The 24,699-nt window shown below is 34.3% G+C and overlaps 1 protein-coding gene across 6 annotated transcripts in view; it reads left to right on the top strand.

The window, feature by feature from the left end:
• The window catches only part of TRPM7 (transient receptor potential cation channel subfamily M member 7), a 258,369-nt gene that overhangs the window by 70,593 nt on the left and 163,077 nt on the right, over positions 1 to 24,699 (top strand). For all 6 annotated transcript variants that reach the window (XR_013162391.1, XR_013162392.1, XM_077127865.1 and 3 more), the window contains exons 5-11: positions 6,372 to 6,585; positions 8,211 to 8,335; positions 18,351 to 18,522; positions 19,746 to 19,920; positions 20,992 to 21,115; positions 22,141 to 22,213; positions 24,392 to 24,492. Coding sequence is in view for 4 of the 6 variants with exons in the window: in XM_077127865.1 (XP_076983980.1) it covers positions 6,372 to 6,585; positions 8,211 to 8,335; positions 18,351 to 18,522; positions 19,746 to 19,920; positions 20,992 to 21,115; positions 22,141 to 22,213; positions 24,392 to 24,492 (984 nt within the window). In the remaining 2 variants the exon portion in view is untranslated. The remainder of the gene's footprint in view (positions 1 to 6,371; positions 6,586 to 8,210; positions 8,336 to 18,350; positions 18,523 to 19,745; positions 19,921 to 20,991; positions 21,116 to 22,140; positions 22,214 to 24,391; positions 24,493 to 24,699) is intronic.

The raw sequence follows: 24,699 nt of genomic DNA, 5'->3' as shown, positions 1-24,699 counted from the left end.
TGGGTATATACTAAAATAATTCTGTTTTAAACATTAAAATCTATTTTAAAGATGAAACTGTATCTACATTTGTTCTCTAAGTATTTGCTAAGGTCTTTGACATAAAGCAATACAATTCTGACAGGATATATATATTAGAAAATAATATAAAGGCAATGTATGCTGAAATTACGTAACACAAGCATTTTACTCTAACTTCTGTGATTGTGAAAACTTTGTGTCTGATGTTACCCCTATCCAGGGTATGTACAGATGAGAAAAAAAATAACGTGGACAAAAAACCAGTAAATAATAGGGGGAACAAAGGGTAAAATCAACTGGGTAGACTGAAATACTAGTGGTAATGAGAGGGAGGGTCAAGAAGCATGGGTTGCACAAGACTTTTCTTTTTATTTCCCCTTCTGGAGTGATGCAAATGCTCCAAAAATGATCATGGTGATGAACATACAACCATGCAATGATACTCTGAAGAATACACAACCATGCGACAATACTCTGAACAATTGATTGTATGCTGTGTATGGACTGTGTGTGTGTGAACATTTGTCAATTAAAAGAAAAGAGAGCTATCTATACTTCAGAACAAAGTAACTCATTTAAGTTTAAAGTTTTTCTTCCCATCATACAGTATTTGACATCTTTGACAAACATTTTTATCCTGTCTTCTCTCCTTTAGAAACACTAAGATCTATGACAAAGTTCTGTCCTCTACGTATAAACCCCATTAAAAAAAAAAGATACTTGTAAAAATTGTCACAGGTTTAATGAAGCACGGAGCTACGAGGATAGAAATGAATCTGTATATGGTCTCAAAATACCTATGAATACTGATTTTCCAATAAATTATGCATTCTATTTTATGTAAGTGAGTTGGTATGAGTGATTTTCTGATCCTTAAACATAAGTGACTTTTTTCCAACAGAAAAGGTAAATGACACAAAGCAAATCAAGTCTGTGCTACAATTAATGTAATGATGAAGTTCCTCTGTCTTTGTTAAAAAGCGATTCTGTTATTCTTTTGGTATAAAAGAAGTGGAAGGAAAATAAACTTTTTTGGTGAGAATAGAAAAATATATCTGAAACCACATGATTCTGACCTATAATTTAATATATTTACCTGAAACTACCTTGAGTTCAAAAAAGACCCAACCCCTAAATACAGCTTTAGGGGCATAATAAAATCTTCAGAATGCTGTCCTGATCAAAAAAGGAGAGCCTGGAAACAAAGCATGAAAAATCTCTACTCTGTTAAAAATCAAGAACAAATAAACTGAGAGCAGATTCCCTCTGAATATAATAAAGCATTTTATAGTCTTCAGAGAAATCATTTTAAGAAATCTGAAGTCCCATGGTTTATCTTACCTAGTAGTACACAAATTCAAAGGGCACATTTTATCAATGTATTTTAGGAGATGTAGCACAGTGTCCTTCTCTGAGGTTTGATATCTGGTTCTTTCACAGGTTTTACTTATTCTTCTGGTTTGGATTTGGTCACCTTTATGATAGAAATTGGCTGTTTCCTGTGCCAGTGCCACCAATAGTCCAGGAGCATGTTTTAGTTCAACTGTTCAAGCAATTGTTACTTCTTGAGCGTGACACTGGATAATATGAGCTTCTGTGAGCCATGCCTCTAAACCCCTTCCCTTTTCTGCATGTGTAACACGTTTTGGAATATGATTTTCCTTTAAATGTATACCCTGTAGTAAGAGTCTGCTGGTGACATAGTCTCTCCATTTTAATTTTTTTTGAAAATTTATTTTGTCTACATATTTAAAGGATGTTTTCATTGGAGATAGAATTCTGGTTGTCAGTTGTTTGTTAGAAAATATTCTCCCAGTTTTGGATTTCATTATTTCTGTTGAGAAATCAGCTTAAGATCTTGTTATGTTTTTTGAGATAAGGTTTTGTTCTTTGGCGGTTTTTAAATTTCCATTTTGTCTTTGGGTTTTATCTGTATTATTTTGATGTGTTAAATGTGGCTTTCTTTGTTGTGATTAATAGTACATCTTGCATCTGTGACTTTTATATCTTGAATCAGTTTTGGAAAACTCAGAACACTATCTTTTCAAATACTATTTCTACTCTATTCTCTCTGTTCCTCTGGGATATCAACTACCTATTAATGTTCAATGTTTTTACCTTTTCTTGTATGTCTTTTGCCCACTTTTCTATTTTTTCCTAACCCTTTATTTCTTCATGTTTCAGTCTTCATATTTTCTGCTTGCCTAGTCACTGACAATTCACTAATTCTCTCTTCAACTTTGCAAATTGCTGTGAAATTAATTTGTTTACTTCTTTACTTTCAGAATTGTGTTTTTACTCAATAATTTCTTATTTTGGTTTTTAAAGCCAAAAAGGATTTTATGCTGAAAATCTTCAACTTTTAATTTCTTGACAAGAAAATTTTAAAGTTTGCATCTCATTACCTGATTACCTGCGTGGATCTGTTCCGGTTTTTGTTTTGTTTTTTTTTTAATTGAAAAAATCTTCACATGTGTACAATCCATACATGGTAAGAAATCAGTGACTCACAATATTATCACATAGTTGTGTAATCATCACCGTGATCATTTTTAGAACAGTTACATCGCTACAGTAAAAAAACAAAAGGAAAAAAGAAAAAAACTTATACGTCCCATACCTCTTACCTCTCTCTTTCATTGACCATTAGTATTTCAGTGTACCCAATTTATTTTTCTCCTTATCCCCCCCATTATTTATTTATTTTGTCCATATTGTTTTACTCATCTGTCCATATCCTGGGTAAAAGGAGCACCAGACACAAGGTTTTCACAGTCATACAGTCACATGTAAAAATTACATCTTTATACAATCATCTTTAGGAATCAAGGCTACTGGAATATAGTTCAACAGTTTCAAGTACTTCTGTCCAACCACTCCAATACACCATACACTGAAACTTTATTTTATCTCATTTCTCTCTTCCCCCTTTTGGTCAAGCAGGCTTTCTCAATCCCATGATGCCAGGTTCCAGCTCATCTTGGGAGCTCTGTTCCATGTTGCCAGGGAGATTTACACCCCTGGGATGCCTATCCCACATAGCGGGGGAGAGGACAGTGAGGTCACCTGACAAGTTGGCTTAGACAGAGAGGCCACATCTGAGCAACAAGAGTTCTCTGGTTATGACTCTTAGATATAATTTTAAGTAAACTTAGCCTGTCCCTTGCAGGAATAAGTTTCATAGGGGTGAACCCAAGATCAAGGGCTCAGCCTATTGATTTGGTTGTCCCCATTGCTTGCGAGAATATCAGAAATTCTCCAGCTGGAAAAGTTGAATATTTCCTCCTTTCTCCCCAGTGTCCCAAGGGGTCTTTGCAGATACTTCTTTATTCACTGCGCAGATTACTCTGGGATATATTGGAGCATCACACTAACCTGGATAACCCAACAAGATCTCATACCCTATTCAAGATTCCATGTATTTATAGTGTTCAGTTAAACTGACATAGAAGTTAAATTAAGTAATGTGCTACCCAAAATATAAATTTTGTATCATCTAAACATTTCTAGTAAGAAGGGTGGATTGTTTATATTGGCCCTTCCTTCTTGCATCCCAGCCCTCCAATGTTTGTCATCGGATTACCATCCCACTCCATACTCTATGCCACATTATAAATGCCTTCCCAAAGCATGTCTCAACTTCTCAGTTTCTGACCTGTGAATTTCATTGTCAGCAATTGTCTTAAAGGGAAAAGCAATGCCAAATGATGTGGTTATCTCTGAGTTTGCCTGTTCTCTTGGATCTTGATTCCTAAAGTTGTCATTCCTTTCATTGTTCTCTGATGTTACAACTGATTGTTTAAAAAATAGTTTTTTCTAGCTTCTCAAATTCCCAGGGGTAGAGTTGGTACCAAACAACCATCATTGTGGAAATGGAACTCCTCATTTATTCCTAACAGTTCTTTTTAAAATCCCTTTTAACTTTTAGGCAGTTTTCTGGGCAATGTGTTTTGTACTCAAGTGTAATGAGTTGCAATTAATACAGAAAGATGATATAGAATAAATCCTATTGAAAAGCATTCTTAAGTGACTCTGGAGTCTTACACATAGTTTTGTAAAACTCTGGTATTTTGGAGTTAATTTATCTCTGTGGAGCTATTCAGGGGTGTTTTATCTCTCTACATAAAGGAATGGGCAAAATATTGATTCACAAATAACCTTCCTTAGAGATGATAAAAATATTCCTCTTTCATCTCCCTGGCAGCATGGGAGATGACTTCCAGGGATGAGCCTGGTCCTGGTACCATGGGATTAACAGTTCCATCCTGTCTTAAAGGGAGAATAGAAGTGTAACTAATAAAATATCAGTGGCAGAGAGACTTCACGTAGAGTCAAGACACTACTCTGGAGGTTGTTCTTATGCAAGCTTCAGTTAGACATTGCTACCTATCATAACCTGCCAAACACCAACCAGGACCATTCCAGCCAATCCTAAAGAACACCTAAGGCATAGGTAAGATTCCACAAGGGTTCCATGCACCTGGGTAACTGTTCAGAAACTTGCAACTTCCAGATGGGTCCCTGGAGCAGGTGAGTCCTGAAACCTGGAGGCCCAGCCTCTCCAGAACATCAGACGGTTCCATCTCCCTACCTCAGATTATTGACGGGCCCTTCCAACATGAAAAAATTAGAATGCCCATCGCCCAAACACCCCTAAAGAGAGGAATAGAAAGCTCAAAAATGATAATGGAGTTATACAGAGAAGATAGGATTTAACAAATGAATATGATTGCTGAATTATTAAATTGATATCTCTTTTAGTTTCTAGTATCTTAGAGCAGCTAGAAGTAAAAACCTAAAGTTGTAGAAATGTAACCCATGTCAAGCTCGGAAATATGTTCTACAACTAATTGTGGTGCTGTGATTTGAAATTTATTGCTTTTTTTGTATTTATGTTATTTTTCACAAAGAAAAAGAAAAAGTCGATTGTGATGATAAAAAAATATTGATGCCTTCTAACCTCCTGTATTCTGGAGCAGCTAGAAGGAAAAATCTGAGAGGTTCATATGGTAGCCCATGACAAACTCTGGAATCTGCCCTTTGTAACTACTTGTTGAGGGGTTCTTTGGGAGCGATTACTTTTTTATTTCTTTGCTTTGTACATATGATATATTATACAATAAAAAAGTCATTAAAAATTCCTCTTTCAGCATCTTGAATATTTCAACTTTCTTAGAATTAAATGATTCATATTTATGTGCTTTAAACAAAGAGAGTGGTTTAAGTAGTCACAGCAAGCATATTCTGTGGTAATTGCTTATAGAAAGACAGTTTTATTTTTAATCTTTCAGATCAGAAGAAGTTATTCCACATACTTGATAGTTATTAATTCTGTTGCTTTTTAAAAATATATTTTTATTGACATGTCTTCATTCACCGACAGTCCATACATGGTGCACAATGAATGGTTCACAGTATCATCATGCAGTTGTGTATTCATCACCATGGTCATCTTTTAGAACATTTGCATCACTCCAGAAAAAAATAAAAAAAGAAAAAACTCATATATCCCATACCCCTTACCCTCCCTTTCATTGACCACCAGTGTTTCTATTTATCCAATTTATTTTACCCCGTATCCTCCCTATTCCTTATTTATTTTTTATCCATATCTGTCCATACCATGGATAAAAGGAGCATCAGACACAAGGTTTTCACAGTCACCCCGTCATATTGTAAAAGTTTTATCTTTATACAATCATATTCAAGAATGCTTTTTACATAAAATGATTTTTTAATATTAAACTGTTGAAGTCATCAAAACGCCATGAAATTTTCATTAAAATTTTCTGATTATTTTTTAGTTTGATCAAATCCAGTTATTTCCACTGATGGAAGCAATCATCCATATTAAAAAATAATTTTTATTTTACTGCCTATTCACAACTGTATTATAAATGGACTAGATCATTGACAAGAGTTTCAAACACAATATTCAGTTATATGCTTCTGTTAATAACATTGTTCTCTTTTTTCCCCTTCCTAATCATTGTAGCCTGTCTTAATGCTACATTAAGTTAAAGAAGTAATAAAAAGTGTAGGTAAATTTGTGAATTAGACTTAAGGTAGTTGAGTGTAAACAGAAAGAGTAACAGTTTTGAGTCTTAACCTTAAAGTTTAAACTTTAGCATGCCATTATCTTCTATAGTCTTCAGAGTATGATTTTTCCAACTCTGAAGTCATTTGATGTTGCTTATTTCTAGAGTTGAAATATATTGAAAGTAGCTTATGAAATCTAGTTTAAAATATTCTGCTTTATATAAAACTTTTATTTTAAAGTCATAATAATGTTGTATTATGAATCCTATGAAGACAGTGAACTATTTTATCCTTTTGATCTTTTTTTTTAGTATGTGAGGCTGTCATATGACACCACACCTGAAGTCATTCTCCAACTTCTGCTTAAAGAATGGCAAATGGAATTACCCAAACTTGTTATCTCTGTACATGGGGGCATGCAGAAATTTGAGCTTCACCCAAGAATCAAGCAGTTGCTTGGAAAGGGTCTTATTAAAGCTGCAGTCACCACAGGGGCTTGGATTTTAACTGGAGGAGTAAACACTGGTAATGTGATGATTATATCAGTTTTGTTCAGTATGTTTAGCCAATACTGAAAATATATACATGTGGTTCTTATGTTAAATAGTATAAAAGTGCTTCGTTTTGATTTAGCCCTTTACAAATAATGTACTTCAGTGTGGGAGCTGGCAAACTAAGGCCCAAGAGCCCAATCCAGCCTTCTCCTTGGTTTTGTAAATATAGTTTCATTGGACTGCAGCCGTGTTCAATTGTCTATGTATTGTCTATGAATACTTTTGCTCTACAACAACATGGGTGAGTACTTGCGTCTGTCCCATAAAGCCTAAAGTATTTTCTATTTGACCCTTTACAAAAAAAATGTTGATTACTCAATGGTAAATTGAAGACTGATGATAAGCTGCCTAGGCAGTGGTTAGGAGGCAGTTTCAAAAATTAATTTTTATTATATGATTGCCTTTCGTTCAAAATCTTCCTTGTTATATATATGGGTTGGATATAAGGAAGACATATTACTTTTAATACTCAAGGCAAAATATAATTATTTTCTTACATCAGCCTGCAAACATTACCAACCTTTTTTTTTAGTTTTTTTAAGCTTCTTTGTATATTTTGCCTTTTTCTGGCTGCTGGAAATATATCAAAACAAAATATCTACCTTCATGGAGCTTATATGCTAGTAGAAGGGATGCAGATAATAAACAAAATTCAATAATGTAATTATGTTATTTGGTGATAAGTGCTATGGAAGCCCGTGAAATATAGAGGAGGGAGTGAGTGTGAAGGGTGGTGGAGGGGTTGCCTGTTTTGCATATGATCAAGGAGAGCTTTATTGATACATATGAGTAGAGATGGAAGGAAATGATGAGACAAGATACAAGAATAACTTGGGACAGAGGTCTTAAAGAAGAGAAAATAACGAGTGTGTTGAAAGAATAGTAAAAGGATCCCATATAGCTTGAGTGGAATAAGCAAGGATTGTTAGGTGATGAGGTCAGAAAATCCTAAGTGTGTGGTGGTTGTGGGAGATATGTGGGCATGTGAATAGTAGAAGCAACAGGTAGTTCATTATATAAGGCCTGTTGGCTCTTACTCTGAATGAGAAGTGAAGATTTGAAGCAGAGGAGTGACGAGCAAAAATCATTTGGATGGTGTTTTGAAAATAGACTGATGCTATTGACATATTCTAGGTGAGAGATGAGATGAAATGCATTATAAAAATAAAATTGAGTTATAATAAAGGGTTATATATTTTTTTGAATTGGTTTCCACTCTTCTCCCTTATTTTTGATTCAGTTGGACAACTTTTGCAACTGTTAATCGTGTATTTTGCTTATAAGCTTATGCTTATGTGTAGAGCAATAAGAAAAACCATAATTACTTTGAGGAGGAATTTGACAAAGGACTAAGCCTAACAACATAGTAAAAATTAGCTTTACGTGTATTCAGGTAGTTGTAATTTGACACTTTGGCTTTTTTTTTTGTCTTTGGTCCTTATATTTTCTTTTCTAAGTTTGACTTTTGGACTTTGTTGCCTATATCTTGTATGTGTAAAGAAAAATATCACAAATTACAATGTTACAGATTTAGCGCAGTATTATTCTGAGCAGAATAAGCTTTCAAATAAAATGAATAAATTCTGTTATAAACAGGTGTGGCAAAACATGTTGGTGATGCCCTCAAAGAACATGCCTCCAGATCATCTCGAAAGATTTGCACTGTTGGAATAGCTCCATGGGGAGTGATTGAAAACAGAAATGATCTAGTTGGGAAAGATGTAAGAATGATTTTTTAAAATTTCTTTTATTTGAACTTATGTATGAGCAGAATTATAGCAAGAAGAGTGCAGATGAACTGAAAACATTCACTATCATACCATACTTTTCAGATTAAGTTAAAAAAAGGTATTTTTCTGAGGTATTCTTGTGGTACTTAGAAGAACACATTCATAATTATTTATAATTGTCATTATACTGTTTGTACAATTCTGTTTCTCCCTTTTTTCCACAACAGTATTTCAGATCTTTTTCATGTCAGGCAGGTCTTTGGAATTACATTTTTAATGACTACTTTTGTTAATAATTTTACTTTCAATAAGTGTTGGAATTATATGCTAGTATTTTATCTGATTAGGTTAAACATGAATTGGTTATAGATTTTCATCAAGAGACTATTAAAAAAGAACTACTGAATTACACTAGCACTTCTAAGAGCTATTAATTTCTTTTTTTAATGCAATTTTATTGTCATATATATTCACATACCATATAATCATCAAAAGTGTGCAGTCTGTGGTTCACAGTAACATTATATAGCTATGCGTTCATCACAATCTATTTTTGAACATTTTCACTCTTACAAAAAAATAAAAATGAATTAAAAAGAACACCCAAATCATTCCATATCCTCCAAGACTCCTATTATTTATTTATTTTTGTCTCTCTTTTTTTTCCGTAACTCATCTGCCCATACACTAGATAGAGGGAGTGTCAGTCTCAAAGTTTTCAAAATGACACAGTCACACCTTAAAAGTTCTATAGTTATTCGGTCATTTTCAAGAATCAAGGTGCTTAAATTATAGTTCAACAGTTTTAGGTATTTCCTATTAGCTCTCCAATTCAGAAAAAAACTGAAAAGGGATATCTATATACTGTGTAGAATTAACTGCTAGATGACCTCTTGACTCTGAAATCTCTCAGTGACTGAAACATTGTTTGATTTCTCTCCCTCCTTTTGGTGAAGAAGGTTTTCTAAATTCTACTATGCCAGGACCAGGCTTGTCCTTGAGAGTCATGTTCCATGTTGCTAGGAAGATTTACACTCCTAGGAGTCATGTCCCACATGGGGGGCACAGTGAGTTCACCTTCGGAGTTCACTTAGAGAGGGAGGCCACATCTAACCAACAGAAGAGGGTTTTCTGGGGTTGACTCTTAGGCATAATCATAAGTAGGCTTAACTTTTCCTTTGCAGGAATAAGTTTCATAAGGGTAAGCCTCAAGTTTGTGGGCATGGTCTATCAAGTTGACAGTTCCCAATGCTTTTGAGATTATCAGGTCTTCCCCAGGCGGAAAAGCTTAATATTTCCACCTTTTCCCCAGTACCTCAAGGGGACTTTCAAAATACTTTGTTATATCTTCTGCCCAGATTACTCTGAGATGTATTGGGGCATCACAGTAATCTGTATAAGCCAACAAGATCTTAATCCCTATTCAATGTTCCATATAATTATGGGGTATTCAAATAAACCGACCATACAGGTTAAATTACATACTGTGCCACTGAAAGTATAAATTTTGCTCCAAATAGACATCTCTTTTTTTTAGTCTCGCATTGAAGTTGAAGTTTTAATGTACAGTCAGTATCATCCTTTACCATTTAGTCTGAATTACCTTATTCCTAACCAGATCAGCTTCATTCATATCCATAATTGAAGTCTGATCACTTTTTCAGTGTTTTTAACAGTTGCTATATGGGGTAATGCTGACTTTCATAGCTGCAGAACTCTAGCTCTGAGTCTCAGATATCAAAAAGATAACAAGTTCCAGGGAGTGAGCAGATCATACACAAAGAGCTCAGCATCTCAGATTTTAGAAATAATAGTTACTACGCTGGAATAAATTTGACTGCTATAGTAAGAGCTTACAATGTAGGAACCTTTACAGTAGGCCCTTCCCTGGTAAACCCACTTCTTACATTCAGTTCTCAAAGTTTGCACATTGTAGTTAGTCCATATTAGGTATTATAGTATTTGTTTTTTTGTTTTTTGCTTATTTCAGTCAACCTACTGTCTTTAGGGTTCAGTTAGCTGTGTGACTAACTAACAACTTCATTCCTTCCTGCATCTACTCGTATTCCATTGTATGTATACTCTACAATTTGCTCCTCTGTTCTTTAGTTGATGTAATCTTAGGCCACCTCCATCCATTGCAAGTTGCGAGCACTGCCTCCATAAACATAGTGTTCAAATGTCTATTTGCATCCTCGCTCTTAGTTCTCCCAAGTATTCACTAGTAACAGAGTTGCAGGACCATACTGCAAACCCACAGCTAATGTCCTGTGGAGCTATCACATTGTGCTCCAGAGAGGCTGCACCACTCTACATCCCTACTAGCAGTGAATAGGTACATCTCTCTCTCCATATATCCTCCAACACTTATATCTCTCTTTCCATTTTAAAACAATTTCATACACATACCCAACAATCTGACCTAAGTGAAAAATCAATGGTTTCCAGTATAATCACAAAGTCATGCCTTCACCACTGTAATCTATATGAGGACATTTCCATTTCTGCCACAGAGAATCCCATACTTCTCACCATATTCTCCACTTTATTGACATTTAGCCTTGGCATACTACCTTTGTTACATTCAGAGGAAGCATATTGCAGTGTTACTTTTAATAAACTCTAGTTGGCATTGATTGTATTTTTTCCATTAACCATTCCATTTTCAATATCTTGCAGTGTTGACATTCATTTTTTTCCCTCATGCACAAATATTCTTATATTTGAACACTTAATTCCCATTATTGTCCATTGTAGGCTTCACTAAATTATGCTGTCCCAGTCTCTATCCTCTGTCTTTCCTTCTGGTGTCATACATGGTCCTAGCCCTCCTCCCTCAACCATACCACACTCAGCTTTATTCATTGTACTTACAATGTTGTGTTACCTTTACACAGTATGTGCTGTCCATTTCTGAATCTTTACAATCAACCTTCGAGAACTTTCTGTATTCCCTTAGCATCAAATGCCCCATCTCTACCCACTTTCTACTTCTTGATAATCTGTGTTTTCAGCTTTAACTCTCAAAGTTCAATCATTAATGTTGTTTGTTCTTATTATTGAGACTATGCAGTAATTTTCCTTACATTTCTGGCTAATTTCACTCAGCATAATTCTCAGATTTCATTCATGTTGTTACGTGTGGCCTGGTTTCTGTCTTACAGTTGCATAATATTCCATCGTATGTATACACCACAATTTGTTTATCCATTCATCCTTTCATGGATGTTTGGGCTGTTTTCTTTTCTTGGCTATTGTTTTAAGTGCAGCTATAAACATTGGTACGCAAATGTCCATTCATGGCCTTTCTTTCATTTCCTCCGAATATATACCTAGTAATGGGACTGCTGGATCATATGACAATTCTGTACTTTTCTTCCTGAGGAAAGGCCAAACTTTCCTCCAGAACAGTTGAACCATTCTACAGCCCTACTGACTGAATAGGCATGCTTCTCTCTCCACATTCTCTCCAGCATTTGTAGTTTTCTCTTTTTTTCGGTATGGCCATTCTAGCAGATGTGAGATGATATGTCATTATGGTTTTGATTTGCACTTCGTTAATAGCCCCTAAGGCTAAGCATCTTTTCATGTTTTTGAGCTGTTTGTATTTCTTCTCTTGAAAAGTGTCTGTCTGTGTCTTTGCCATTTTTTTTCCTTTTTAAATATTTTTATTGAGAAATATCCATACATATACAATCCAACCGTATTATATACAATTATTGGCTCACAATATGCTCATATTGTTGTATATTCTTCACTATGATTATGTTTAGAACTTTTGCATCATTCCAGATAAAGAAAGAAAAAGAAGAAAAAACTCGTACATCCCATATCCCTTACCCCTCCCTCTCACTGACCCACAGTATTTCAATATACCCAATTTTAAATTAACCCTTTATCTCTCTCTATTATTTATTTTTTTATCTTCTTTCGTTCTTTTTTTTTTACCTCATCTGTCCATACCTGGATGAAAAGGGCATCAAACACAAGATTTTCACAATCACATGGCCACATTGTAAAGGTTTTGTAGTTATACAGTCTTCTTCAAGAATCAAGGCTAAAAAAAAAAAAAAAAAAAAAAAAAGAATCAAGGCTAGTAGAATACATTTAAACAGTTTTAGATACTTCTCTGATGCCATTCCAACACACCATAAACTAAAAAGGGATATCTATATAATGCATAAGAATAACCTCCAGGATAACTTCATGACTCTACTTGAACTATCTCAGCCACTGAGACTTTATTTTGTCTCATTTCTCTCTTCCCCCTTTTGGTCAAGAAGTCTTTCTCATTCCCATGATTCTGGGTCCAGGTTCATCCCCTGGAGTTAGGTCCCATGTTGCTGGGGAGATTTACATACCTGGGAGTCATGTCCCATGTTGGGGGTGGGGTGGAGCAGGCAGTGAGTTCACCTGCCAAACTGGCTTGGAGAGAGAGAGAGGGGCCACATCTGAGCAGCAAAAGAGGTTCTCTGGGTGTTACTCTTAGGCATAATTATCAGTAGACTTAGCTTCTCCTTTGCAGGAATAAACTTCATAGGGGTGAGCCACAAGATTGAGAGCTCAGCCTATTGAATTTGTTGTCCCTACTGTTTGCAAGAATATCAAGAACTCCCTAGATGGAGAAGTTGAATATTTCCTCCTTTTCCCCCATGCTCCCAAGGGAATTTGGCAAATACTTTTTTATTCTCTGCCCAAATTACTCTGGGATTTATTGGGGTATCACACCAACTTGTACAAACTAAGAACTCATGCTCTATTCAAGATTCTGTGCAGTTATGTCCAAGTAAGTAAACTGACCATACAAGTTAAATTAGATAATGTGCTACCCAAAATATAAATTCTGCACTAAATAAACGTTTCTCCCTTTGGTCTTGCACAGAGGTTGAAGTTTGAAAATATGGGCCAGCGCATCCTTACCCAGTATTCTGGTTTAACTTAGTCCTATCCAGATGAGCTTCATTCACATCTCTAGATGAAATCTGATCACTTCTTCAGCTTTTTAAACAGTTGCTGAATAGGGTAATGCTGACTTTCATACTTCAGTGATCTAACTCTGAGTCTCAGGTGTCACATAAATACTTGAAGTTTCAGGGAGCAATCAAGTTATATACAAATAGCTGAGTAGCTCAGAATTTAGAAATATTGTTTACAACTCCTGAATATATATGACTGCTGTAAGAGTTTACAATGTAGTATGCTTTACAGTAGGCCCCAACCTAATCCATGCTCTCAACTTCAATTCTCTGAATTTGTATGTTATAGTTAATTCATATGAGTGAGGCATGATAATATTTGTCATTTTGTTTCTGACATTTTATTCAACATAACTTTTTAAGGTTTGTTCACCTGGTTTTTCCCCTTTTTTAATCGAGTTATCTTTCTGTTGTTGAGTTGTAGAATCTCTTTATATATTCTGCATATTATTAAACCCTAATCTGATATGTGGTTTCCAAATACTGTCTCCCATTGTGTAGGCTGCCTTTCTACTTTCCAGACATTGTTTGATGTACAAGTGTTTAATTTTGAGGATATTCCATCTGTTTCTTTTTTCATTGCTCGTTCTTTGGATGTAAGGTCTAGGAAACCACCTCCTATCAAAAGATCCTTAAGCTGTTTCCCTAAATTTCTTCTAAAAGTTTTATGGTCTTAACTCTATATTTAGATCTTTAATCCATTTTGAGATAATTTTACATAAGGTGTGAGATATGGGTCCTCTTTCATTCTTTAGGCTATGGATATCCATTTCTCCAAGCACCTTTTTTAAAGATGCTACTCTGTCCCAGTTGAGTTGGCTTAACTGCCTTATCAAAGATCAGTTGTCCGTAAATGAGAGTATCTATTTCTAAACACTCAGTTTGTTTCCATTGGTCACTATATCTATCTTTATGCCAATATCAGTGTGCTCGTATTGTAGCTTTATAATTTGCTTTAAAGTCAAGTAGTGTGAGTCCTTGCATTTCATTTTTCTTTCTCAAGATATTTTTATCTGTTCAGGGTACCTTGCCCTTCCAAGTAAATTTGGTTATTGATTTTTCTATTTCTGCAAAGTAAGTGATTTACTTACTTTGCATTGTAGCAAACTAAGATTTTGCATTGTAACAAACTACCATTTGCATTGGTATTTCATTGACTCTATAAAACAATTTGAAGTTTGAAAGTATGGGGCAGCTCATCCTTACCCAGTATTCTGATTTAACTTAGTCCTATCCAGATGAGCTTTATTCACATCTCTAGATGAAGTCTGATAATTTCTTCAGCTTTTTAAATAGTTGCTGAATAGGGTAATGCTATAAAACAGTTTGGGTAAAGTTGACGCTTATTTAGACTGTATTTTGTCTTTCAGTCCATGAGTCTTCCATTTATTTAGGTCTTCTTTGATTTCTTTTCGCAGTGTTTTGTAGTTTTCTTTGTATAGGTCTTTTGTGGCCTTGGTTAAATTTATTTCTAAATATTTGATTCTTTTGTTGCTATTGTAAATGGAATTTTTTTTCTTGATTTCTTCTTTAGCTTGCTTATTACTAGTATATAGAGACAGTACTTTTTTTGGGTGTTGATCTTGTATCCTGCCAGTTTGTTGTACTCATTAATTAGCTGTGGTAGCTTTGCTATAGATTTTTCTGTGTTCTGTAAATGTCTGTTAAGTCTAGTTCATTTATCATATTATTCAAAATCTCTGTTTCCTTACTGATCCTTTGTCTAGACGTTCTATCCATTAATGAGAGTATCAGTGTGTTCTCTCAGCTATTACTGAAGAAGTGTCTACTCCCTTCAGTATTGTCAGTATGTGCCTCATGTATTTTGGGACTCTCTGGCCTGGTGTATAAATATTTTTTGTTATGTCTTCTTGATGACATAGATTCTTTTATGGTTCTTTAGAATCATAGATTCATAGGTTCTTTTATTAATACCTAGTGTCCTTCTTTGCTTCTTTTAATTGTTTTACACTTGAAGTCTAATTTCTTGGGTATTAGTATAGCTATCCCTGCTCTATCCTGATTGTTCATTGTATAAAATATCTTTTTCCAACCGTTAACTTTCAACCTATTTTTTTCATTGGGTCTATTGTAGACAGCATATATAAACAGGTCCTGTTTTTAATCCATTCTGCCATTCTATGTCTTTAGGTTGGGAAGTTTACTCCGTTAACATTTTTTTTTTTTTGAACATAACATAGAAACACGAACATTCTTACCATATTATCATTCCATTCTTGGTATATAATCAATAACTCACAATATCATCACATAGTTGTATATCACCACAATCACCTCTCAGAACATTTGCATGAATCCAGGAAAAAGAATTAAAGAGAAAAAAGAAGAAAATTCATACATACCGTACCCCTCTCCCTCCCCATCACTGATCACCAGCATTTCAATCTAATAAATTTATTTTAACATGTGTTCCCCCTATTATTTATTTATTTTTAATCCATATGTTTTACTCATTTGTCGATAAGGTAGATAAAAGAAGCATCAGACACAAGGTTTTCACAATCACACAGTTACATTGCAAAAGCTATGTCATTATATGGTCATCTTCAAGAAACATGGCTACTGGAACACAGCTCTGCATTTTCAGGCAGTTCCCTCCAGCCTCTCCATTACACCCTAACCAAGATAGCGGCTTAGTGAAGTGTGGGATTTCGTTTGTCCTCCAGAACAGCTAGTAAATAGCAGAAACAGTACAGAACAACTGCTGGGGCCACGTCAGTGACTGGACACAGAGTGTACCCCAGTATGGACAAGCTGGACCAGCTGTGAGTCCACCCAGAACTGTGAGTTCCCCAAGCTGCAGAGCTGGTGCCTGTCCCCCACAGACTGCTTCCCAGAGGGGAAAGAAAAGAGACTTTACTAACAGCAAGGGCTGAGCACAACCAAGCTCCAATTGTGGAATTAATTAACAAATTCTGACTACTAAAAATAGGCCCCCTGCTCAGCTGAACCTCATGTCAAAGCTGATTGCTGGATTTTGCCCCGATGCAGAGTGGGAATGGCTGACGGAAAAAGAAAAAAAAAAAAGAAAGAGGGGTTTTTTGAATCGGATAGCGCATGATGCTTGAAAGGGTCTGAACCCTGAAGGAAAGGAGAGAGCACATAGGATCTGGAAATACACAAAGCACATACCGACTTAAGCTCTTGATTGGTGAGCCCAAGGAATGAGGATCCTGCTCTGAAAAGGATTTATCTTTTTCTTTTTTGTGACTGTGTTTCTCCATTAGCATTCAATGCTATTTCTGTAAATGTGGCATCTGATTTCCTTGATTAGTTTGTTCTGGGGATGGTCGTTTTCTCTCTTTTACCTTCAATTTTCGTGTCACTTGGCTTGTTCTCTATTTGTTCTTTGGCATTCAGTTCAATTTTTTCTAGCCTTCTAGCATAGGTTCTGTTTAACTGATCAGAATTTTTCAGTTCTTGTTTTTCTGCTTATTGACCTAAGTAAATGTACTTACTATTATTATTGTTTTTTTTTTTTTTTTTTTTTGAGGATTGCCTCCCTAGGTATGATGGATTCCAGTCAGATTTTCCCAGATAAGACAGGCCCAGGTCTCAGAAGGAGGGTGTAGTCAGTATCAGTTTTCCCTAATGTGAGACCTAGCAGGTGGTCAGAGATTCCTGTGAAGCCTCTAGACTCTGTGCTTTCCCTGTCCTTCCCAAGGTGGTGCTTGTCAGCCTGCTCTTCATGGGCATAAAGGTGTGGTACCTTTAATTCTAAATAGACCCAGTACCTGCTAGGGGCGTGATTGAGACAGAGACTGAGTTGGAAGGCGGATTTAAGTCTTAACCCCTTTAGTCTGAATTCTCTGATTGAGGGTCACCACTTGTGCCGGCCCCTCCCCCATCTCTTCTTGGGGAAGATAAGTCCTTTAAGGAATTATCTCCTAGACTTGATTTATTATTTCGTCTCTCAGGCCCATCTTAACTCTACCCTTTCCTGGATTAGGGCTGACAATTGAAAATGCCTGAGGTTTTCTGTAGTGAGGGACTTAGAATTGTTTTTAAAAAGATGAAAAAACGAAATCCCTCTTCAGAGTCATTACCCAGCCCCCAGGGTTCGCCTTCAAAAACTGGAGTTGGTAGCCGGCTCAATGTGCTCTTTTGTTTGGTGCACAGCCTTATTCCAGTATTCCGAGATTGACCAACTCCAAATCTTTTTTTCTCCTTTTTTTAATCGGTCCATCTCTTCTCTGCTAGCAAGGACCTCAGAATTATTTTCCTGTTTGCATTGAGTTTGCCTTTGCTTGGAGCTTATATTCAGAAGTTCAGATTCGTTAATTAAAACCAGAATTGAAGCATGGCTGAGTTGCCCTCCCTTGTTCTCAGCAGCGATCGCTTCTTTCCCTCCCCACTCTGAATGTCTCTGACTGAGCCTGCCCTGCCAGTGGGATGGGGTACCAGCCTCTGGGATTTGGGGGCTTTACTTATAGTTCTGTGCCATATTATAGACTCTTCCATCCATTCTAAACTGGTGTATGATGTGTGTCGGTCATGGATGTCCTCTTACAATTGTTCCAAACAGTTCTTGACTATTTACTAGCTACTCGAGAGGACTAACTAAATTCCACACGTCCCTATACCACCATTTTTCCTGGCCCTTGTTAAATTTCTGATATCAATTTTAAAAACTCCACAGTATAGCTGCAAAATAACAATATGATAATTCAATTGCTTTTATGTAGTTTCCTTTAAATATTGCAGGTATTCACTTAATAAGTTAGTAATAGTTTCTTTGCACTTTGTATTTATTATTGTTCCTTTCTTTGCAGTGATGCTGATGCTGATGAAAGATAAAATGTTGTTATGTGGGACTAAATATATTGTACAGTTGGACCCATTACTGATTAACATCTTCACCTGCTTATTATCTTGTGCCTTTTGATAGTGTTTATTTCTATTATGTAAAATAGAATTTTACCTCTTACTTGCTTTGCAGGTTATTTAAAAAATTTAGTTGGTTTTATTCAATCCTGCTCACTGATTCCTGTGTCTGCTACTGTGTTTAGGTGGTTGCTCCTTATCAAACCTTATTGAACCCCCTCAGCAAATTGAATGTTTTGAATAATCTGCATTCCCATTTCATATTGGTGGATGATGGCACTGTTGGAAAGTATGGAGCAGAAGTCAAACTGAGACGAGAACTTGAGAAAACTATTAATCAGCAAAGAATTCATGCTAGTAAGGAAATTTGCAGTTGTTGAATATTTTCTGGGCTGTATTAATTGCCAGCAATATTTTAGAGAAAGGTAGAATGTACTTTGAAGTGTTCTTATCACTTCAAAGTAAAATAACAAATGAAACAACAAAGAATGGCTGACCTTAGAATAAAACCTAGGAAAAAGGAGGTCTGGGGCTAAATAGGTTAATAACCCAGGTATTGAGGCTAAAGTCAGAAACATTCATTGAAAACTCTGTTGTCATTGTAACTCCAATGGAGCCAAAGGAATTTGGAGATATTTTTAATAATATGATATATTCTAGTACATGATTTTGAGATTCAAGATTGAAACGTAAAAGAGAAAAAAAATCCCATTTTGTTTCTTCATAACGTAAGAATGAAGGTACCACCCTGCTTAAATTTTATAAAATGAGTAGGAATCACTTTTTGACAGATGTGTCTTAAATGTTAGTGTTCTTGAGACTAGTTTTCTTTTTCAGCCATGGTTCATCTTTTGGGTTCATCATCTATATAGTCATTTCATATAGAAGTATCCTAGCATATTAAGAATATGAGTTCTGTGACAGTGAAACAAATACAGAATTGTACATCAGATAATGGTAGAGTCATGGTATCTGAGCTAAATAATGTTTTATAATCCCACAGTTACTGATACTTTGTATTGTCTCACTACATTGCAGATTATTATACAAATAAAAATTGGTATTCTTTACTAAATTTTTTTAGATACTCTTTTGAAGTCTTGAGATATTTGTTGATCAGTTCCATTAATGTGATTCTGAGTCTACATTTCTGTATCTTGTTTTTGAACTCATTTTGAATCAAACACATTTTAAAAATGAATAAGAATAGAAATAGTTCAGAAGTTAGCCATATAATATTCAAAATCAAGCTGAAAAACCAACTGGTATTATAAAATTCCTTGTCAAGAACTCAATTAGTAAAAATATACAAATGATTTTTACTTTTACACTGAAAAGTAAATTAAATTCTCTTGTGTGTGTGTTAAATTATAATATGGGTTTTTCTAATTTTGTCATTTAGGATAAGACTTTCAGTGAAAAAGTAATTTGTTTAGTATTTAATTTATGTTGGATTGATATCACATTGAGTGTTTAAAATGAAGTCAACTCATAGTCTTAAAAGAAATTATGCTTTGGCTTTCTTATTTTGATTGAGTAGAGAATAAGATTAAATTAATTTCCCAATTTACTTACTTTAGGAATTGGCCAAGGTGTCCCTGTGGTGGCACTTATATTTGAAGGTGGACCCAATGTTATTCTCACAGTGTTAGAATACCTTCAAGAAAGTCCCCCTGTTCCAGTGGTTGTATGTGAAGGAACAGGCAGAGCTGCAGATTTATTAGCATATATTCATAAACAAACAGAAGATAGCGGGTAAGTGTATGATTATAAAGAATTTTTAATAGCTTTATGTAAAAAGACTTGTGGTTTTTTAAATATTGTATTCATTTCAGTGTTTTATGAAAATTAAAATTTAAAGTATAATACAGTGCTCTGGTAATCTGGCTTGAGGAAATAGCCTGTTTTATATATTACTGGAAAAAAAAATACAATCTTTGTGAAGGACAGTTTTGCTAAACCTGTCAAAGTTACTGAAGCACATGTCTTTTGATCCAATAGTTCCCCTTTTCAGAATTGATTATACAGATGTACACATGCAAAATAATATATGTATAAAGATATTCTTTGCCATGTTTGTAATGGTAAAAGATAGGAACAAAATAAAACATCTCTCAGAAGGGGACTATAAAGATAAATTGTGGTGAATCTGCATAATGGAATAGTTTGTAGCTGACAGGAATAGTAAAGGTGGTATCAGTGTATAGAATTGGAAAGATTACCAAACTATGTACCTGGAAAAAGCAAGATGTCAACAAGTGTATTGTTTATTTATGGGGAAACAGAAGAGAGAGTATAATCATTTGTATGTATCGAAAGAGATTCTGAAAAGATGTACAAATTTATCATAGTCATTGTTAAAGGGGGTTGGAATGGAGAGCTTGGCAACGGAAATACAGGAGTGGGAGGGAAACTTCACTATGACTTTTTATATTGTTGTATTTTTGAGCCATTTAAATGGATTTACCCTTTAAAAACACTGAATGAAAATGTGAATATGTTTAAGACAACTTGGGGACATACTCCTTTATACACCATAATATCTTAAAATTAACTTGATGCAATATCTTATAAAATATGAGTACTGATAGGGAAATACAGGTCTTGTGAAAACATTTATAAAGTAATTGAAAGAAAAAATCACTCCATTCCGTTTTTTACCCTTATGTGGGAATCTCATAAAGTGGAAAATAATTTCATTCAGGGTCAAATATTTAATATCAATATTATATATGTAAAGATGTTTTCTACCTGTACTTCATATTAGATCTTATACATAATGGAAGATGAAATCAATGAATTAAATTATGTTTCCTCTTATTCTAGGAGTCTTCCTGATGCAGCAGAGCCTGATATTATTTCAACAATCAAAAAAACCTTTAACTTTGGCCAGAGTGAAGCAGTTCATTTATTTCAAACACTGATGGAGTGCATGAAAAAAAAAGAGCTTGTAAGTAGATTTCAGCCATAAAAGTCTTTTTATTTCATTCAGAGCTCAGTGAAGTGCTTTTGTTTTTAAGCTGAATGTTAAAATTTTAAATATCTTTTAAGCCACGTAGAGATTTATAGTTTAAGCTGAGATGTATCATGAAAACAGAGTTATGGTTTTTATATGGTATTTAGATAGTGTATTTACATTCTGTTTTAGGAAAAGGTTTATAAAATTAGTTCTTAACAGATTATACCCAGCATTAAAGACCTCTAGAGTTGTTAAGGACTTCTCTGATAAAGTATTAGGAAAATTTTTTACAAGTTATTTTACCCTGGGTATGCAAACCTGTTAAAAATTAGTACTGCTTGGTTTCAATCATGTAGATACAACTTAAGTTTTCTGAGGTAAAACTTGTATAATAGCTCTATAAACAGAAGTAACATGAACTGATTTGCTGTCTTCTTTTTCTTTATACTGAAATGCAATGAGTTGAAAATTTTGTATTGGATTGCTGTGTGAAAAATATTGAAATCTTCTCAAATGGTATTATCTTTCAAATAATTGAAAAAACTTCTAGTGAAAAGATTGAACAAAACAAATTGTTACGAACACAGGTATTAACTTGAGTAGGAATTCACTTTAAAAGGAGCAGCAGGATTTGCTTTGAGTAACAACAAAAAGTCTTTGCCTATAAGTTGTTCACTCTATTAAGGGACATAGTCCACAAAATGAATATAATATAAAACCAAATATGTGGCTGTATCTGCTCTTTTATTTGGTAAATAATATGACGTGTTTTTTTTTTAATTTCTTTTTTTTCTTTTTATATGATGTCTTCTAATTTTCTGAGTTTTTTGGTCAGAACTAAGGTAATTATGTATGATTACTTATTATTCATTTATTGTAATAATTATTATTATAGAGTTATTTCTGACCAAAAAAACCCCAAATCTTATATCCTCTATGTAGTTTGAAATTATTTTCCATTGACACTTGACCTTTAAAAATGTAAAGGCATGATATTATGAAATAATCTCAAACAGATCACTGTTTTCCACATTGGATCAGATGAACATCAAGATATAGATGTAGCAATACTTACTGCACTGCTAAAAGGTAAGATTTTAAACTTTTTGGTAAAATATTTATTTATAGCCTATTCATATAAAATAGGACATTTTAATTTGGCTAAATTCTTGAGAAGTGAAGTTTTTAATAATTTATCTTTGTTAAAGACAAAATTTTGACTTTCTTTGTCAGTAAGTTGAGCTTTTGAATTTACCTTGTTGAATATTGTTTGGTTTTTGCCACCCAACCCATTTAATTATCATGTTAAGAATTGATGACATTCTTAGTCAGCTGAAAAATAAAAATTAAAAGGAAATATTCAAGATACTAGTTGATAAAAATTATAGATAGGACCCTTAAACCTGCTCCATCTATCTGTAGGGAAAATTTGAAAAGTAAGAACTATTGGTATCTTCTAGGACTAAGGGGTCAATGCAAATGCATACATTAAACTCTTTTCCTGTCATTTTGCCAAAGACTTCAACTGTTATGAGTAATACAGAAAAATATTTTTTAAAAATAGAGAAACTAGGATGGTGTCTCATTCAGATACCTGAAAGTTAAAATTTAGAGTGGTGCAGGCTGGAGCAGAGCGAAAGGGCACTGTGTTCTTGTTATTCACGAGGATTTCCTAGATATTAGACCAAAATAAAGTGCCAATAGATAAAAGTTTTTAAACTCCTATGAATAAGATGTGAGGTGATATATTATCTGAGGATCAATAGATTATAAGTAGTAGGAAATCTAAAAAACCATAAAGGAACGGATCAATAAAATGGGATTGCAGTAAAGTAAAAAATAAAATAGAGAGCACCTAATATTTGCCATATACTTTCATGCACTGTGCGCAAGTGGTTCATATTGTTTACCTCGACAGTCCTAAGAGATATATTTCTTGTTATTTCCCCCATTTAATAGAAGAGGAAACTAAGGAACAGGAATGTTAAATAAGTTGGGAGAATCACAAGGAATTGTTATAAATTAATAAAGAAAAGATGATTCAGAATTTATGTGAATGATATTTGCAGACAAATAATAATGCTAAAGGGATATGTGGAAAGCTGACCAAAGTTGTAATTATAAAAGTAAAGTAAAACAAGAATTAAAACTGTTTTTCCCCTTAGTTACATATGGAGAAATCCCCTGGTGGATGAGTGATTTGGTGTAACATTTCTGTGATATATTTTGGCAGTATGTCAAAACTTAAAGTATATATCCTTTTACCTAGCAATTTGACTTCTAGAATATCACACTCTTTAATCAGACATGTGGACAAAAACTCAACAAAAAATTCTAAATAACTTGAATATCCACCAGGTAGAGGATTTGTTGAATAGCTTATGTTTCATCTTTATTTTTATTTTTTTTTAACTTTTTTTAATTGTATAATATAACGTAAATATAAAGCAAAGGAAGAAAAAAGCAAGTTTTCAGAGTACTCTTTAGCATTTAGTTACAGAACGATCTCAGATGCCATACTATTATCTCAGATTTTTCCTTCTAGCTGTTCTAGAATATAGAAGGCTATAAGGAATAAATATTTTTTTATCATCAAAATCAACTTTTTTTTCTTTTTTGTGAAAAATAAGATATATACAAAAAAGCAATACATTTCAAAGCACAGCATAGCAATTAATTGTAGAACAGATTGCATGCAGAGTTTCGTATGTGTTACAGTTCCACCCACAAGCTAGGTTTTTACTTCTAGCTTCTCTAAGATACTGGAGACTAAAAGAAATATCAGTTTAATGATTCAGCAGTCATATTCTTTTGTAAAACCCTACTTTCTCTGTGTAACTCCACCATCACCTTTGATCTTTCCATCCCATTCTACAGGGGTATTTGGGCTATGGCCATTCTAACTTTTCCATGTTAGAAGGGGCTGTTAGTATGGAGTAGGGAGATGGAACTAGCTGGTGTTCTGAGAGGCTGGACCCTCTGGGTTTCATGGCTTATGTGGTCCAGGGATCCATCTGGAGGTTGTAGGTTTTATGGTTCCTCTTTAAAAGGTATTTATTTATATAAGGTAGATCTATATATACTGTTAAGGAAAGCTAAAAGTCTTCAACCCTGGGGTAACCTTATTTTTCTAAGGCATGCTACTTATAAATGGTGACTGACATCAGGTGTATAAGTTAATTAAAGAGGAGTGGAGAGAATTAGGAAATGGTCACATTTTAATGGAAAATAATTCATTGAACTTAATTATTTTCTTTATTTGTTTAGGCACTAATGCATCCGCATTTGACCAGCTTATCCTTACATTGGCATGGGATAGAGTTGACATTGCCAAAAATCATGTATTTGTTTATGGACAGCAGTGGCTGGTATGTAAATATCTCTATAAATAATTAAATATAATTAAATTAAACTAAGTCATACAGAGTATTTGCTAGAATTGTGACCTAACTTGACATTTTACTCTGTCAAAAGTATAAAATTAGTTTAGCTAAACATTTCCATAACAACCAGATCCATTTAAGATTTAGTAAATTATATTTGCCTCTTGATAAAACCTTGTAATATTGTGGTCC

The sequence above is a fragment of the Tamandua tetradactyla genome, chromosome 14, assembly GCF_023851605.1.
Source record: "Tamandua tetradactyla isolate mTamTet1 chromosome 14, mTamTet1.pri, whole genome shotgun sequence".
NCBI lineage: Eukaryota > Metazoa > Chordata > Mammalia > Pilosa > Myrmecophagidae > Tamandua > Tamandua tetradactyla.
Note: the sequence above shows the minus strand (reverse complement) of the source record. Positions and strands in the feature narration are given on the sequence as shown.